Source organism: Neofelis nebulosa, chromosome 9 (assembly GCF_028018385.1).
Source record: "Neofelis nebulosa isolate mNeoNeb1 chromosome 9, mNeoNeb1.pri, whole genome shotgun sequence".
Lineage (NCBI taxonomy): Eukaryota > Metazoa > Chordata > Mammalia > Carnivora > Felidae > Neofelis > Neofelis nebulosa.
In genome coordinates, this window is record NC_080790.1 from 74,305,665 (window position 1) to 74,319,709 (window position 14,045).

The window sequence follows — 14,045 nt, forward strand, 5'->3', positions numbered from 1 at the left end:
CTGATGCCACCTACCTCCAATGACTTTCTAGTTACATGGGGTCATACATTTCCAGTGCCTCCCTCCTTTTTGTTGTTGCTTTTCCAGCTAGTTGGAGTTACATTTTTGTCATTACAACCCTAAGCCTGGTTATATGGAAACTGATCCCCAGAAGCATGATGATGTCAGAGGGTACAATTTCTGAAATGCAAGCCTGGCTGACTTAAGGTCAGATACAAGAGTGAGGACTGACCATCTCACAATTAAGAAACTGGAATTCCAGATATATAGCAGCAGTAGTGCCCATTGAAATGCAGCCTATTTTGTCTTGAGGTGAAGGCTGGAGCTTCAGGGCATCTGGTAGAAACATTTCAGGATAGGGGCGCCTGGGTGGCGCAGTCGGTTGGGCGTCCGACTTCAGCCAGGTCACGATCTCGCTGTCCGTGAGTTCGAGCCCCGCGTCGGGCTCTGGGCTGATGGCTCAGAGCCTGGAGCCTGTTTCCGATTCTGTGTCTCCCTCTCTCTCTGCCCCTCCCCCGTTCATGCTATGTCTCTCTCTGTCCCAAAAATAAATAAAAAATGTTAAAAAAAAAAAAAAAAAAAAAAAAAAAAGAAACATTTCAGGATATTGGCCTATGTTGGATACTTCTTAGGGTCCACAGCAAGGTCTACAAAAAGGGCAAGCTTTACTCCTGGCAATCCCTCTGGATGATGCAGCTTTGCCAGGGGCCCTTTTTACCTGTGGACAACAATCCAAGGTAGCTGACAGTCAAGTCTGAGAAGCAGGGTTGGAAATTTTCTGCTCCTGGAGATAGGGAGACCAGACCGTATCAAGAGCTAAGGCTGTGGCCTGGGAAAGGCCTGATCCACCCCCACCCCCCCACCCCCAGGATCTCACAAGGATCCTGTGCTGTGGCTCTCATGTGCTGCTACAGAGCCAGATGCAGCTTGAGGGCAAGAGGTGTGAGCACCCCTCAGCCCAGCCTATTGCTTACCCATTAAACTGAGGGCTGGGGGCTGAGAGGGGCCCTGAGGCCTGATGCAGAGACAGAAACCACTAGGCCTGGCTCTAGAGCCAAGGGCTCTGTCTGAGTCAACAAAATCTCTGGCTCTAGTTTCTTACCCATGGAGATGATCTGATGCCAAATGTCCAAAGGCTTATTACTAGGTTGCTCTAGAGAGCCTTTGAGCCAGACAGATCCCAACCCTTGCAAAAACAAAGCCTCAGACCGCTCAACGTGTAAGGCGATCCCAGGTGTGTGACCCCCATTTGGAAGTGGGCTGCTAAGGAGCTGCAGCCCCAGAGGGAACTTTGCAAATGCCCTTCTCAGGTGTCAAGGCAGAGAACACAACTGGGGGCAGCCACATGGCTGGGGCACCCAGGCCAGGCAGGAAGTCCAATGTCCTGCCCCCAATAGGCTGCAGAAATAAGCTACAGACTAGCCACCTCTGGAGTAATTTCCATTTCCTGATTTTTCCAAACCATAAACTCCACTAATGCTGTGGCCTGTTGAGTCAGGGACTGGACAGGAAAGAGAGGCACCAGGTAGCTTGTGACTCATCGGTCTTGCCATAGTTACTACCTGCTTAGCTCCTCCTCCAGAGAAGCTGCTTCTCCCAGAGCCACATCACACCAGAAGCAGGCTTTGCTCAACTGACTGCCACTCCCTCAAGGGAAGGGAGCCCTACTGTTCATCTTGGCAACCCTGGCAGGTGCTGGCAAATTTTACTTTTTCCTGTAAGACATAGAGCCAAGGACCTTGAGGGGTATAATGGCCAGGGGCCAGATGCCTGGCAGGAGGAACATACTGACTTCTAACCGGGGAGACTCGGTCAAGGTCCAAATGAGCTTGAAGGAGAAAAAGAATGCCATAGGCTGCAGTTATACACAAGGGAAGCCTTCTGGTGGAAGATACACCTGAACTGCACCTAAAGGGAGTGTTAGGGCTATCTCTGCGTGTACAAAAGGGGCATGCTGGGCAAGAGCAGTGGCTCAAGAAAAGGTAAAGGGAGGGGCGCCTGGGTGGCGCAGTCGGTTAAGCGTCCGACTTCAGCCAGGTCACGATCTCGCGGTCCGTGAGTTTGAGCCCCGCGTCAGGCTCTGGGCTGATGGCTCGGAGCCTGGAGCCTGTTTCCGATTCTGTGTCTCCCTCTCTCTCTGCCCCTCCCCCGTTCATGCTCTGTCTCTCTCTGTCCCAAAAATAAATAAAAAACGTTGAAAAAAAAAAAAAAAAAAAAGAAAAGGTAAAGGGACAAAACTCTGCACACCATGTTGGACACCAGGTGGAGACCTCATTCAGCTGGAATGTGAGTGGCTCCAGGAAGGGAGAAGAGGCAGAGAAGACTGGGGTTGCAGAAGGAATGACCACCTGTCCCCCAGGGCTTCAAGTTCAGCAGAAAGACAGGGCTGGAAACCATGAGCAGGCAGAATCAAATGAGCAGGCTCTGCCTGGGGCTTCGTGAGGGTGGGTGGCACTGCAGACTGGCCCTCTGAGAAGGGCCTCGAAACCAAATTATTCTACATTTAAAAAACATTTTTTTTAAGTTTATTTGTTTATTTTGAGAGAGAGGGTGTGCACATGCATGCTTGCGTGCAAGTCGGGGAGGGGCAGAGTGCGACAGGGAGAGACAGGGTTTGATCCTACGACAGTGAGATTGTGACCCGAGCCAGTATCACGAGTCGGACACTTAACTGACTGAGCCATCCAGGTACCCCTGGACTGTTTTTTTAATACAAAGTAAATGGAAGATGTTCCCTTGAAACAAACCAAGATGGTGGTGGGGCAATGCCATCAAAAATAGATGTCTACCATCTGTACCTGGAATGGGCTGGGAACATTTCCTTTCCCAGGGCTTTCCCCTGGTCTGACATGCTTGGTCAGGGGATGGTGGGCTGGCAGAAGTCACACTGGAGCCACTGCAGGGCCTAAGGAACAGAGTGGTAGAGGGGCAGACTTCTCACTCTGGGCCAAGGTAACCAATGTTGACATATAAAAGGAAGTTTTCTGAACAATCTGCCTACCAACACCACTGCCCTGGGTTGCTTCCACACTAAGCAGACCCATGGGACAGTGATACAGGGCTTCACTGGTGGCTGCAGCTCCTAGCCAACCCAGGGCTGATGGAGGCCAGGAGAGGTAGAAGCCCCCCATCTGCCCAAGGCCCAGTTAGGCCCCCCATGGACTACTCTCAGGAACAGAACAACAGTGTGCCCACAGGCATTGTTCCTCCTGCCTGGCCCCTGGATTCTGCAGTAACTGGCAGGACCCTCTCCTTTCTCAGGGCTCTGTGCACTGCCTGTACTCTCATCTGTGTGAACCCGTTCTGGAGGTAACTGCAACCTGCTCTCCAGGTGGGGTCCTCTGTCACAGGCAGGATACAAGCTTGAGAGACAACCACCAGGCCATCAATCTAAGCTCCGCTGCTTACAGATTGCAAGTCTCTGTTTCTTCATCCCTAGAGTAGGCATAACAATTACCCACCTCCCCACCTTATAGAGTAGAGGTGAAGATGAATCCCATTACAGAAGCTGGAGGGTCACGTAACCCCCATGCAATATACACACGTATGCAAGTACTGTTTCTGCATTTCAGCAAGAGAGACCCAAGACCACTGCAAGATGGTGTCTAGAGCCCTCCCTGAGAATCAGAAAGCATTTTCTGGTCTCATCCACATCCCCTTGACTTCAGAGGAAGGCCTAGTCCTTGTGAGTGATGCTTCAGAAGGACATATAACCAGATCGCTCTGCCCTGAAGCAGAAAGTGGGTGAGTTGAGTGTATTTTTATGTCTTTGGGGGCTGGGAGGGGGGTGCAGTGAAGAGACCCCAAGCCTGTTCCTGACTCCTCTAACAAGACCAGGAGGTCCACTGGAGATACCCATACATGTGCCCCCACTGAGCCTGCAGGCCCCGTGACACATGGCCCCATCCTCCTTCCTCCAGACAGGTGTGCCAAGAAAACTCCCTGCCCCACTGGATGGCACCAAGTGGAACCATGAAGCAGAAGCCAGTGCAAAACAGTAAATAAACTGTGGTGTAATGGCCTGGCCAGACAACACTTGGGATTAGGGAAGGCAGGCTCCTGGGGGGAGGGGGGTGGTGGCTACCTGGAGACAGGACCTAAAGCTGTAAGGCTGCCTCGGGTAGAGGATTCTAGTTCAAACAAAGTTGACTACTGTCCTGGGTAAGGACGCTCCACTTCATCAGCCTTGACTTCCTCATCTGTAACATGGGGCAGACTGGCCTAGACAGCTTCTGTCACTGCTCTCAGTCTGGGCTTCTGAGCAGCACTACCATGGGGGAATCTACAAGCTCTGGCTGCCCGGGTTCAAATCCCAGCTCTGCTATTCCCATGAAATCCACGAGTCCCTTCACCTCATCAACTGTAACTCCTCGTCTATAACAAGGGAATGAAGAGAACACCCAATGAGGCCTATTTACTACTGTGTGGATTCAGTGAGGGTGTACCTGGCATGGAGTGAGGGATTAATAACTATTATCATTCTGTGAATTCTGTGGCCTCCTGCCACCACCATCCTTTTTATGGACTGAATGTTTGTGTCTCCCCCCAGCTCATGTTGCACGTAGTCCTAATCCCCAATGTGTTGATATTTGGAGATGGTGCCCTCGGGAGATAGTCAGGGTTAGATGAGGTCATGAGGGTGGAGACCTCGTGATGGGACTGGTGACTTTATAAGAAGAGAAGAGAAAGAGATGGAAGAAAAGCCATGTGAGGGCACAGCGAGAAGGTGGCCATCTTCAACCCAAGCAGAGAGCCCTCCCAGATACCAACCCTGCTAGGACCTTGATCTTGGATTTCCCAGCCTCCAGAACTCTGAGAAATAAATTTCTGCTGTTTGAGCCACACAGTCTAAGGTACTTTGCTATGGGAGCCCAGCAGATTAAGACAACCCCGTGACCAGCCATCCCCGTCCCCTTCTCTCTGCAAGGGGCGACCCACCAGGTACCCCCAAACCAAGGAAAATCAACATCATGCACACCCTGGAGACCTCATGCATGATCTCAAGCATACACAGGGTCAGGTGAAACTCAGCACGCCAAGCAGCAGGTAGGGCACAGGCATTGCAACAGGACAGGACGGACAAGCAGAGAGGAGACAGGTGCGTGGGAGGCCATGTGCAGTCAGCGAGGGGCGGGGAGCTAGCACAGGCCACGACCAAGCAGCCCACGCCAGTGGCACTTGGCTCCTTACCTCCCCTGCAGGACCTCTGACCACCAGGACTGTGTTCCCCCAAGAAGCTGGAGGCGTGCTGGAAAGAGTAGAGAGCAGAAGACAGGGAGCAGTAGGTAGAGCCAGGTCTACAGGAAAAAGTGCTGGAAAGGGACCCCGAGGAAGGGTGTTAGGTTTGGGGAGTCCATGGCAGAGTGGTTTTCAAGAGGCCCAAAAGACCCAAACACTAAATGAAAAACACCCCCAAGACCAGCCTATGCTGGGGCACAGAGAAAGGGACGAGAGAGCCAAGGAAGAAGACCCCCACATACTGGATTAACCTAGATGGCCACCTGTCCTCCTACATGCTGGTGTTGCATCTGTCCTGGGTGACAATCTCAGCAGACTTCCAGGGAGGTTGTGAATAGTCTCTCTAAAGGGAAAGGGACCCAGGGGTGGACAAATAGCCCTCGAGAAACCCAGGACCCAGAGTCAAAGGAGGCCATGCTCTGCAAAGATGTCCCCTGGGATCCAAAGGAGACAGAGTGGAGGTTCCAATCCTGGTTCCACCACAAATCTCTGGGCAACTCTGGACAAGGTACGTAGCCTCCCTGGGCCTCAGTTTCCCCATATACAAGATGGAGAGAACGTCCCTATCTACAACAGAGAAGAAGGTGACACTCTACCATCTCAAACATCCAATCTCCATATGGCCATAAGCATGTCTAGACTTTTCTCTGGGGGCTGGTTTGTGTTGGAATAAGGAGATGACCAAACATCTAAGATTCCTGACAACCATCTGGGCAGGGGGGAGTTCCTGGGACACCGCACTGCCACTGAGGGCCATCCCTCAGGCTCTGTGACCCTAGGGTTCATGGATCCAGGGAAGAAGAAGCCTGAAGCACAAAGTCTGGGCTCAGGCTTTTACTAACATGTAACCCCTTCGGGGTCAGTTCAATGGCACTAAACAGTGCCCCAGGTGAGCCATCATCCACAGCTCCATATCATGGAATTTCTCCATCACTGACCCTGTGTGCCTGGGTCCTCACCACAACACCCCTTACTCTGGGAACTGGTTCTGACCAGCCCATCACTGATCTCTGGGCCACTCACAGGTGCCCAACAAATACCCAAGGAGGGACAGGCTGCTCTATACCACAGAGCATCTGATCTGTAGCCAATGTCAGTCCCCAGCACCAGCCTGATGACAGGATGGCATTGTTTTAAGCCTTTCTCAGCATCATGACCCAGCTGATTCCTCTTGGTTATGGTAACCCTGTGAGGGCAGGTGTTACAATTCTGTTTCACACATAAGTCAGCTGAGGCCAGGAAAGGTGAAGTGGTAATTTGCCCAAGGGCGTGCAGCTGGGTGGCTAGTTATTGACGGAGCCAAGGCGAGAACCTGAGGCTCCTGATATCTGGCCTGGTGGCTGCCGTCAGTCAGCATGCGCTGGTGTGGCTGGTTGCCGCTGGTGTCCACCTGGCTGGTTAGTGCCCGGGCACGACTAGGGGTCACGTATCTTGAACGCTGGTCCTGCAGGCCAACTGTCAATATAGCATCTGCTCTCCTACAGCTACCAAATGCTCTTGGCACAGGGGGCCAGGGTGTAAGGAGCTGAACATGGTGGAGGGGAGCCATGGCTTGTGCCCTCTAGGGCCCCAGCTGCATCCACACCTACCTTTGATGACAAAGGCCTCTGCCAGCAGCCGCATCTGATACAGTGGCTTGTTCTCCATGGACATGTCATCAATCCCAGCCCGTGCATACATACTGATGGCATCTCGGTATGAGCCCTCCACATAGTGCAGCTTGCCCTGGATCAGCATGGCCTCACACAGGTACTGTGGCTAAAAGGATAAAAAACACATTAGCAGGCTTCTGCCTCAAGGCCTCCCCACCCCATCCCCACCCCCACCAGGTACCCTGGGATGGACCCCCGCCCCATCCCACTGAGCCATGACGACTTGCCTAAGACCCTCCTCAGAACTCCCCTCTTCCTCCAGGAAGCCCCCCCAGTCCTCAGTACATGTGACATCCCTCTTCTCTCTACACCTGCAGTCTGTGGGCTACACTATGGTTCTCACTGAAATCCTTACATGAGTGCCCAATTATTTCATGCGTGTGTGTACTATTCCCCCAACCAGACCCCAGGCAGCTTGCAGACTGGGCTCTGTCTTCTGTCCAGAAGGCTTCAGCCCAAGGTTGGTGCTCAGGAATTCAGGCATTTGTTCTCAACACAAGTAGGAGTCAAGGACCTAACCAAATTTTGTGGGGCCTAAAGCTCACATAACTGGGGGTCCTCTTTACATGCATATCTGTACAAATATACAGTGAGGGGAAAGGCCTTGGAAAGAAGCTGTGCAGGTAAGGGGCCAGCCACTGAAGCCCCACCTGCAACAGCAGGACCCCTGTGGTAAGAAGGGTCCTGTCAGCAGTGGGACAGGAAGGCAGGAGAGCCAAGGCCTGCTGGGCCACCGTCCTCATCTCAAGTGCAGAATCAAGTGCCTGAATTCAAGCCAGTTGGTTTCTTCCCTTTCTTTCTCCAGTACTGCTAATGCCCAAATCTTCAACCCCATACAAGGACTCTTGGGGCCTCCCTCAGGAGGTCTGCTCAGCCCTGCCCCAAAGTCCTGTTCTTGGACATGTGCCCAGCTCCCCTCCAAGATCTCCCACTTTCCATGGCCATTTGCTCTAGCCCTCGCCCTCCATCTCTGCACTCAGCTGGCCCCACCACCCCTTTGGGCCAGGCTCTGGACACTGCCCCTACCACCCAGCAGCAGCTCTGTCCATAAAGCTCCTTGGAGATGCAATGCTGGCTCCTACCTTGGGCCTCTGTGCTACCCCTGCTTCCCTTCAGGGAGATTGGAGTCTGGGGAACCTGTAGCCCCAGGGAAAGCCTCCACCACTCCCCACCACCTACTGCCCTCTCAGAAGCCAGTTAAGAGATACGGAGCACAGCAAAGCCAAATTCTTCTTCTGCACTGGTGTTTTGGTCATTATAAACACACATTTTCCCCTTGCCTTTGCTCACACAGCTCCCTATCTGGAACAGTCTCCCCCCACTTCCCCCTTGGTCTATCTGGATCTTCTTCCATCCTTTGGGAACTTGCTCCCGACCCACCTCTTCCTGAGAAGCCTCCCTGAGTACCAGAGGGCTCTGTCTGCTGAACTGCTAGAATGCCTCCACCAAGTGGACCCACTCAGCCCCTGTATGCCTGACCTGCTCCGACTATCGGTCAACTCTCCGAGGCTGAATTTTTCAAGTGCATTTGCTAGTCACCCAAACAAGCCACCCACTCCTTATGCTAGGGCCACAAATGACACACTCCCAGAGCCTCGGGACCCATGGTCCCTCCTAGCTGGGCAAAGATACTGCTGTTCCCCATGTTGGTTTCGAGCCACGGGCACATTTTCTCATTGCTCAGGCTAATTTAATTTACACCATCAGTGAGGGCGAGATAACAATTAACAACCACCCTCACCTCCCATCACAGCAATGCCAACAGCATCAGAGCAATGCGAGTCCAGAAAAGAGTTTTGAACTTTTCTTTGGAAAGGAGCTAGATAAATACAGGGCATGAGTCATCATTTTTCTTTTAATTAATTAATTAATTAATTAATTATTTAAAGAGAAAGAGTGCGAGAGGGGGAGGGGCAGAGGAAAAGAGAATCTTAAAATAAATTTTTTTAAATGTTTACTTTTGAAAGAGAGAGAGAGAGACAGAGTGCGAGCAGGGGAGGGGCAGAGAAAGAGAGAGGGAGACACAGAATCTGAAGCAGGGTCCAGGCCCTGAGCTGTCAGCATAGAGCCTAACGTGGGGCTCAAACCCACAAACTGTGAGATCATGACCTGAGCTGAAGTCAGATGCTCAACTGACTGAGCCACCCAGGTGCCCCAGAAGAGAGAGAATCTTAAGCAGGCTCCATGCCTGCTCAAGCCTGACGCAGGGCTCGATCCCCCATCTCTGGGATCATGACCTGAGCTGAAATCAAGAGTCAGACACTTAGCTGACTAAGCCACCAGGCACCCCACATACTACTTTTAATATTTCATTTTGCCTAATCAACATCAAGTTCTTGGCTTTGGTGTGGATAATGGTGAATATCTCAGTGTTATTGGTGACTATGGATGTCTTCAGTTAATAGAACATGGTAAAATTTGTTCTTCCTAAATGTGATTTGGCATACAAACAGTTTTCATAATAATATACATGGATGCTATTCAGCCAATGCAGAGAATGAAATATTGGCATGGGGAAAGCTCCAGGTAAAAGTTCTTGTCAAATATGGATGCAAGGACTCTGATTAGAACCTGTATGTGTGCACATGTGTTTGTTAATGCACAGAGAAAGGCATGTGGGACATAACACAAAATGATGACCAGCGCTTAACTCAGGATGGGAGTGGGGGTGGGGCTGGCAAACAAAAACTTTTACTTCAAACTACTTGTTTATTTAATGACTTTTTACCAGTGAGTCTGAATCATTTTTTACTTTATTTTTTTTTAATTTTTTTTTAATGTTTATTTTATTATTTTTGAGACAGAGAGAGACAGAGCATGAACAGGGGAGGGGCAGAGAGAGAAGGAGACACAGAATCGGAAGCAGGCTCCAGGCTCTGAGCCATCAGCCCAGAGCCCGACGCGGGGCTCGAACTCACAGACTGTGAGATCGTGACCTGAGCCGAAGTCGGACGCTTAACCGACTGAGCCACCCAGGCATCTCTGGACTAGCTCCATTTCAAGTGCTCAAGAACCACATGTGGCTAGTGGCTGTTGTACTGAACACTACAAAGCCAACCTTTAAAGGAGACTTGCTGCTCAGGTGACCCAGGGAGAGGGCTTGATGGCAGATAGGAGGCAGGAGACAGAGGAGAGGAAGCCCCAGGCACAGGGGGTTGACCACTTACAGACAGCCTCCCGTGGTTAAGGATACTACTCAGGTAGTTTCTGGCTTCATTCATCTTTGGCTCATTCTTCTCTGGCAAAGGGATGGAGTCTTTTATCTTTGTGTGGTTCTCCTTCAAACACTGCTCCAGGAGGGCCTCGGCCAGGAGCAGCTTCCCAAAGTCATCTGAAAAACAGAGCAGTGATCCCCTGAAACTGGTACCTGTCCCTGTACCCACCCAGCCACCCTTAACCCAGCACATGAATGGCCCAGGTCTGAGAAAAGAAATAAAGACACAGTTTTCATAAAGTTAAACAGCCTTTAAAGAAAAAACACAGGCATTCTATCATAGGCACAGTACGAATTGCCCCTTTGGGTTTGTTTTCTGTAGTTTAGTGGTTGGGGAGGCAAAGTTCCCAAGATTTGGAACAAATTCCCAGAATTTCAGAATTTAAAATGAGGGACAAAGTCACATCCATGTCCCATTGTAGGTAATCAGTTCTTAAACCAAGAAGGAATTACCCCCAAATAACAGAAGAGGAAAAATATATGATGTGGCTTAATGCATTTTCATGAGCTCCTATTTCCATGTAACCAGAAAACCATGGTTTTCTCCATTTTTAAGGTATTTTAACACAACCAGGGATAACTTAGCAACAAAAGCAAAGAGTTACAGCAGAAAGCAGATGTACTGGTATAGCAGGGCAAATCTGTGGACGCGTTTAGCCCTGGCACTTTCTGGAGTTCTCTCACATATGTTAACCTATCTCTAGACCTCACCACCTGGCAGGGGAATTCATACTGTTTGGTTAAATTTTCCATCTCCCCATAAAGTACTGAAAACTCCAGGCTTGTGACCATCTTGCTACCACAGAGAGGTGACCCAGGGAATGGGTGGGATCCCAGTGCTCACTGTGCAGGCTTAGAGATTGAGTGTGGTTTCATGATAGCCTCAGGGGCTGTGCTCAGTGTGGCTGGTTCACTGCCCCTCCCCTGCAACCAGGGTAAGGACCAGGCCCACCACTCAACACAGGCACCCAATAAATAGCTGCTGAGTGAACTGGATCCTCTCCACTACTGGATGAGGAAGCCGTGAGGCCGTGAGAGAGTTATGTGCCGACCCAAAATGCCTCCAGGAAGGTCTGCTTGGTCCTGAGACTTCACAGAGCTTTCTACCGCCAGGATGGCATTTTTAGACCCACTCAGGAATGCCACTCACTCCTTACTCTCAGGACCACTGCAGTTTGCTTACAACTCAAAGCCACAGACCCAAAATTGCTGGCCTCTGAAGAGCTTCCCCCCCCACAAACGGAGATTTCCCTCAGAGAATACCCTGAAAGCCCAGATCCCAGGGCACAGTCTTACAAGGGTTTTCCTCTAAGGATGCCAGAGCCTGTTAGTGATCCTTTGCTATCCACTTCATGATTTCAAAAATTAACATTTAGAGGAACTGGCCGAAAAAGTACCTAGTTCAAACTCTGATCCATCACTGATGGAGCAGAAGTTGGTGGGACCTCTGTAAAGGGCAATTTGATGACATAGATCAAAATTATTTTTGTGCAACCCACTGATTCCACAATCCCTAGATCAAAATTATTTTTGTGCAACCCACTGATTCCACAATCCCACACCTACAGAGGTCTTGGCACGTGTGTAAAATGACCTATAAGGTGATTCCTGCCGTGTTATTTATAATAGCAGAAAATTAGAGACAACTTTTATGTCCGCCAACATGAGGCTGGTTAAATAAAGCATGGTACTTCCATAAAAGGGGACACCACACTGCCATGAAAAGGAGCAAGGAAGCTCGTCTGTGCTGTGAAAGAATGAAATCCATGATAAATCAGTAAGATAGTGGAGTGTGCACAGTGGACAGAAACGTGTTCATGACATGTGACAGGATACATATCTGATGGCCTTTCTGACTTATAGGGAAGGTGGCAGAGATGGAGGGAGGCTTTTCATTCTTTACTTTTTGGTCCCTTTGGAAGGCTGAGCCATGTGAATATATTATCTAGTCAGAAATAAAATTTAAATCGTCAGAGAAAGATAAATATCATATGATTTCAGTCATATGTGGAATTTAAGAAACAACAGATGAACATAGGGGAAGGAAAGGAAAAGTAAGATGAAAACAGGCAAACCATAAGAGGCTCTTAAATACAGAGAACAAACTGAGCGTTGCTGGAGGGGAGGGGAAGGGGAGGTGGGTTAAATGGTATGGGCAATAAGGAGGGCACTTGTTGGGATGAGCACTGGGTGTTCAATGTAAGTGATAAATCACTAAATTCTACTCCTGAAACCATTATTACACTATATGCTAATAACTTGGATTTAAATAAAATTTTTAAAAAATTTTAAAAAAAGACTAAATGTATCAATATTGATTCATTAATTGTGACAAATCTACCATACTAACTTATAATAATAAGGAAAATGGGTCTGGGTTATTAGGAATTTTCTATACTATTTTCACAATTTTTCTATAAATCCAAAACTCTTTTAAAATTCAAACAGTTTTCTTAAAAATTCAACTCAATTCAATTCAATTCACTTCACTTCAATTCAATTAAAATAAAATTTAAATCAACTCAATGGGGTGCCTGGGTGGCTCAGTCAGTTGAGTGTCTAACTTTGGCTCAGGTCATGATCTCACGGTTCATGGGTTCGAGCCCAGCATCTGGCTCTGTGCTGACAGCTCAGAGCCTGGAGCCTGCTTTGCATTCTGTGTCTCCCTCTCTCTCTGCCTCTCCCGCCCTGCTTGTGCTCTGTCTCTCCCTGTCTCTCAAAAAAAACCACAAAAACAAAAAAAACCACGTTAAAATTTAAACCAATTCAAGAATGAAAGGCAATCTTCTTCAGATTCCCAATGCCAGCTAGGAGGAGGGGCAGGCTATGGAGTGGTGGATGCCTGAACTATGGGCCACTGGGCAAGTTGCTCCCCCCCTCCAACCTGTTTTGCCCCTGTTAAACCAGAGGTAGGTTTAGGAACCTGCTCCTTCTGAAGGAACTGAGTCCCTCCTGGGCTGGTCCCCGGCTCTCAGCAGTCCAGGGTACACATGCAGCTTCCCATGGTACTCATTGGCTCTGTTGTTCCTCTCCTGCCCAGAGATACCAGCTTCCTTCCCAGCAACTCTTAATCCGGAAATACTCCCCAGGGCACAACACCTCCCCTCAAAGTAATGGCAGTGTCCTCTGGACACTTTGCTACTCAAAGTGAGGTCGGGGGCTGGGTGGATCTGTGTCACTCAGTCCTGCAGAGATGAGTTCAGTTTAGAGTATACGTTCAGAAACGTTGACAATAATGTGACAAAATAATTTTGAATCTGTTGAAGTGAAAAATGAGAGATAGCAGTTTGAGTATCTTATGAAAGAATCAGAGCACAACAAAATGGGAATGAAAAAACAAAACAAAACCCAAAACATGAGAGTAATCCTTCACCGCAGATTGCTTGAGAAGCACTGCTCTGAACCAGAATATTTACTGCACGAGGGGGACCAATATTTGTTGAGGGCCTACTGAGTGCCAAGTATTTTATTATACAGTAGCATTTAGTCCGCACAGCTCTAAAAGGTAGATACTACTCCCATTTTATAGATGATGATAAAGATACGCAATATTGCCATGGTCCCAGCCCACAATAATAATACAACATAACATTACACAACACAGCCACAGAACAGCCTGTCTCTCCTGCACCCCCGGTACAGCACAGCTTCTGGTAGTTTAGAAATAAGAACAGTCTAAGAGCTATAAAAAGTAGGTTCAAAGGTAATAGGAATTCTAAGTAGGAATTCCAATAGCAATTCCAAGGGCAGGGATAAGGACTGTTCTCATCCTCATATACCTATGAGTTTTAGACTGTTATTCTTTTTTTTTTTAATTAAAAAAATATTCATTTATTTTTTAGAGAGAGAGGAGGGGCAGAGAGAGGGGGACAGAGGATCTGAAGCAGGCTCCAGGCTCTGAGCTGAGAGCAGTGAGCCTGATGTGGGGCTCAAACTCACAA

General features: G+C 49.1%; 1 protein-coding gene and 1 long non-coding RNA gene across 2 annotated transcripts in view; one reads left to right on the forward strand and one right to left on the reverse strand.

Moving 5' to 3' along the window:
* TTC7A (tetratricopeptide repeat domain 7A) overlaps window positions 1-14,045 on the reverse strand; it is a 119,312-nt gene that overhangs the window by 99,187 nt on the left and 6,080 nt on the right. The window contains exons 2-3 of the mRNA XM_058684188.1: window positions 10,058-10,221; window positions 6,828-6,996 (exon numbers count right to left, since the gene is read on the reverse strand). Coding sequence (XP_058540171.1) covers window positions 6,828-6,996; window positions 10,058-10,221 — 333 coding nt within the window. The remainder of the gene's footprint in view (window positions 1-6,827; window positions 6,997-10,057; window positions 10,222-14,045) is intronic.
* LOC131485136 (uncharacterized) lies at window positions 1,584-4,056 on the forward strand. Its single transcript, XR_009248655.1, has 3 exons — window positions 1,584-1,692; window positions 3,573-3,744; window positions 3,921-4,056. It is a non-coding gene; the product is annotated as an uncharacterized LOC131485136 (long non-coding RNA).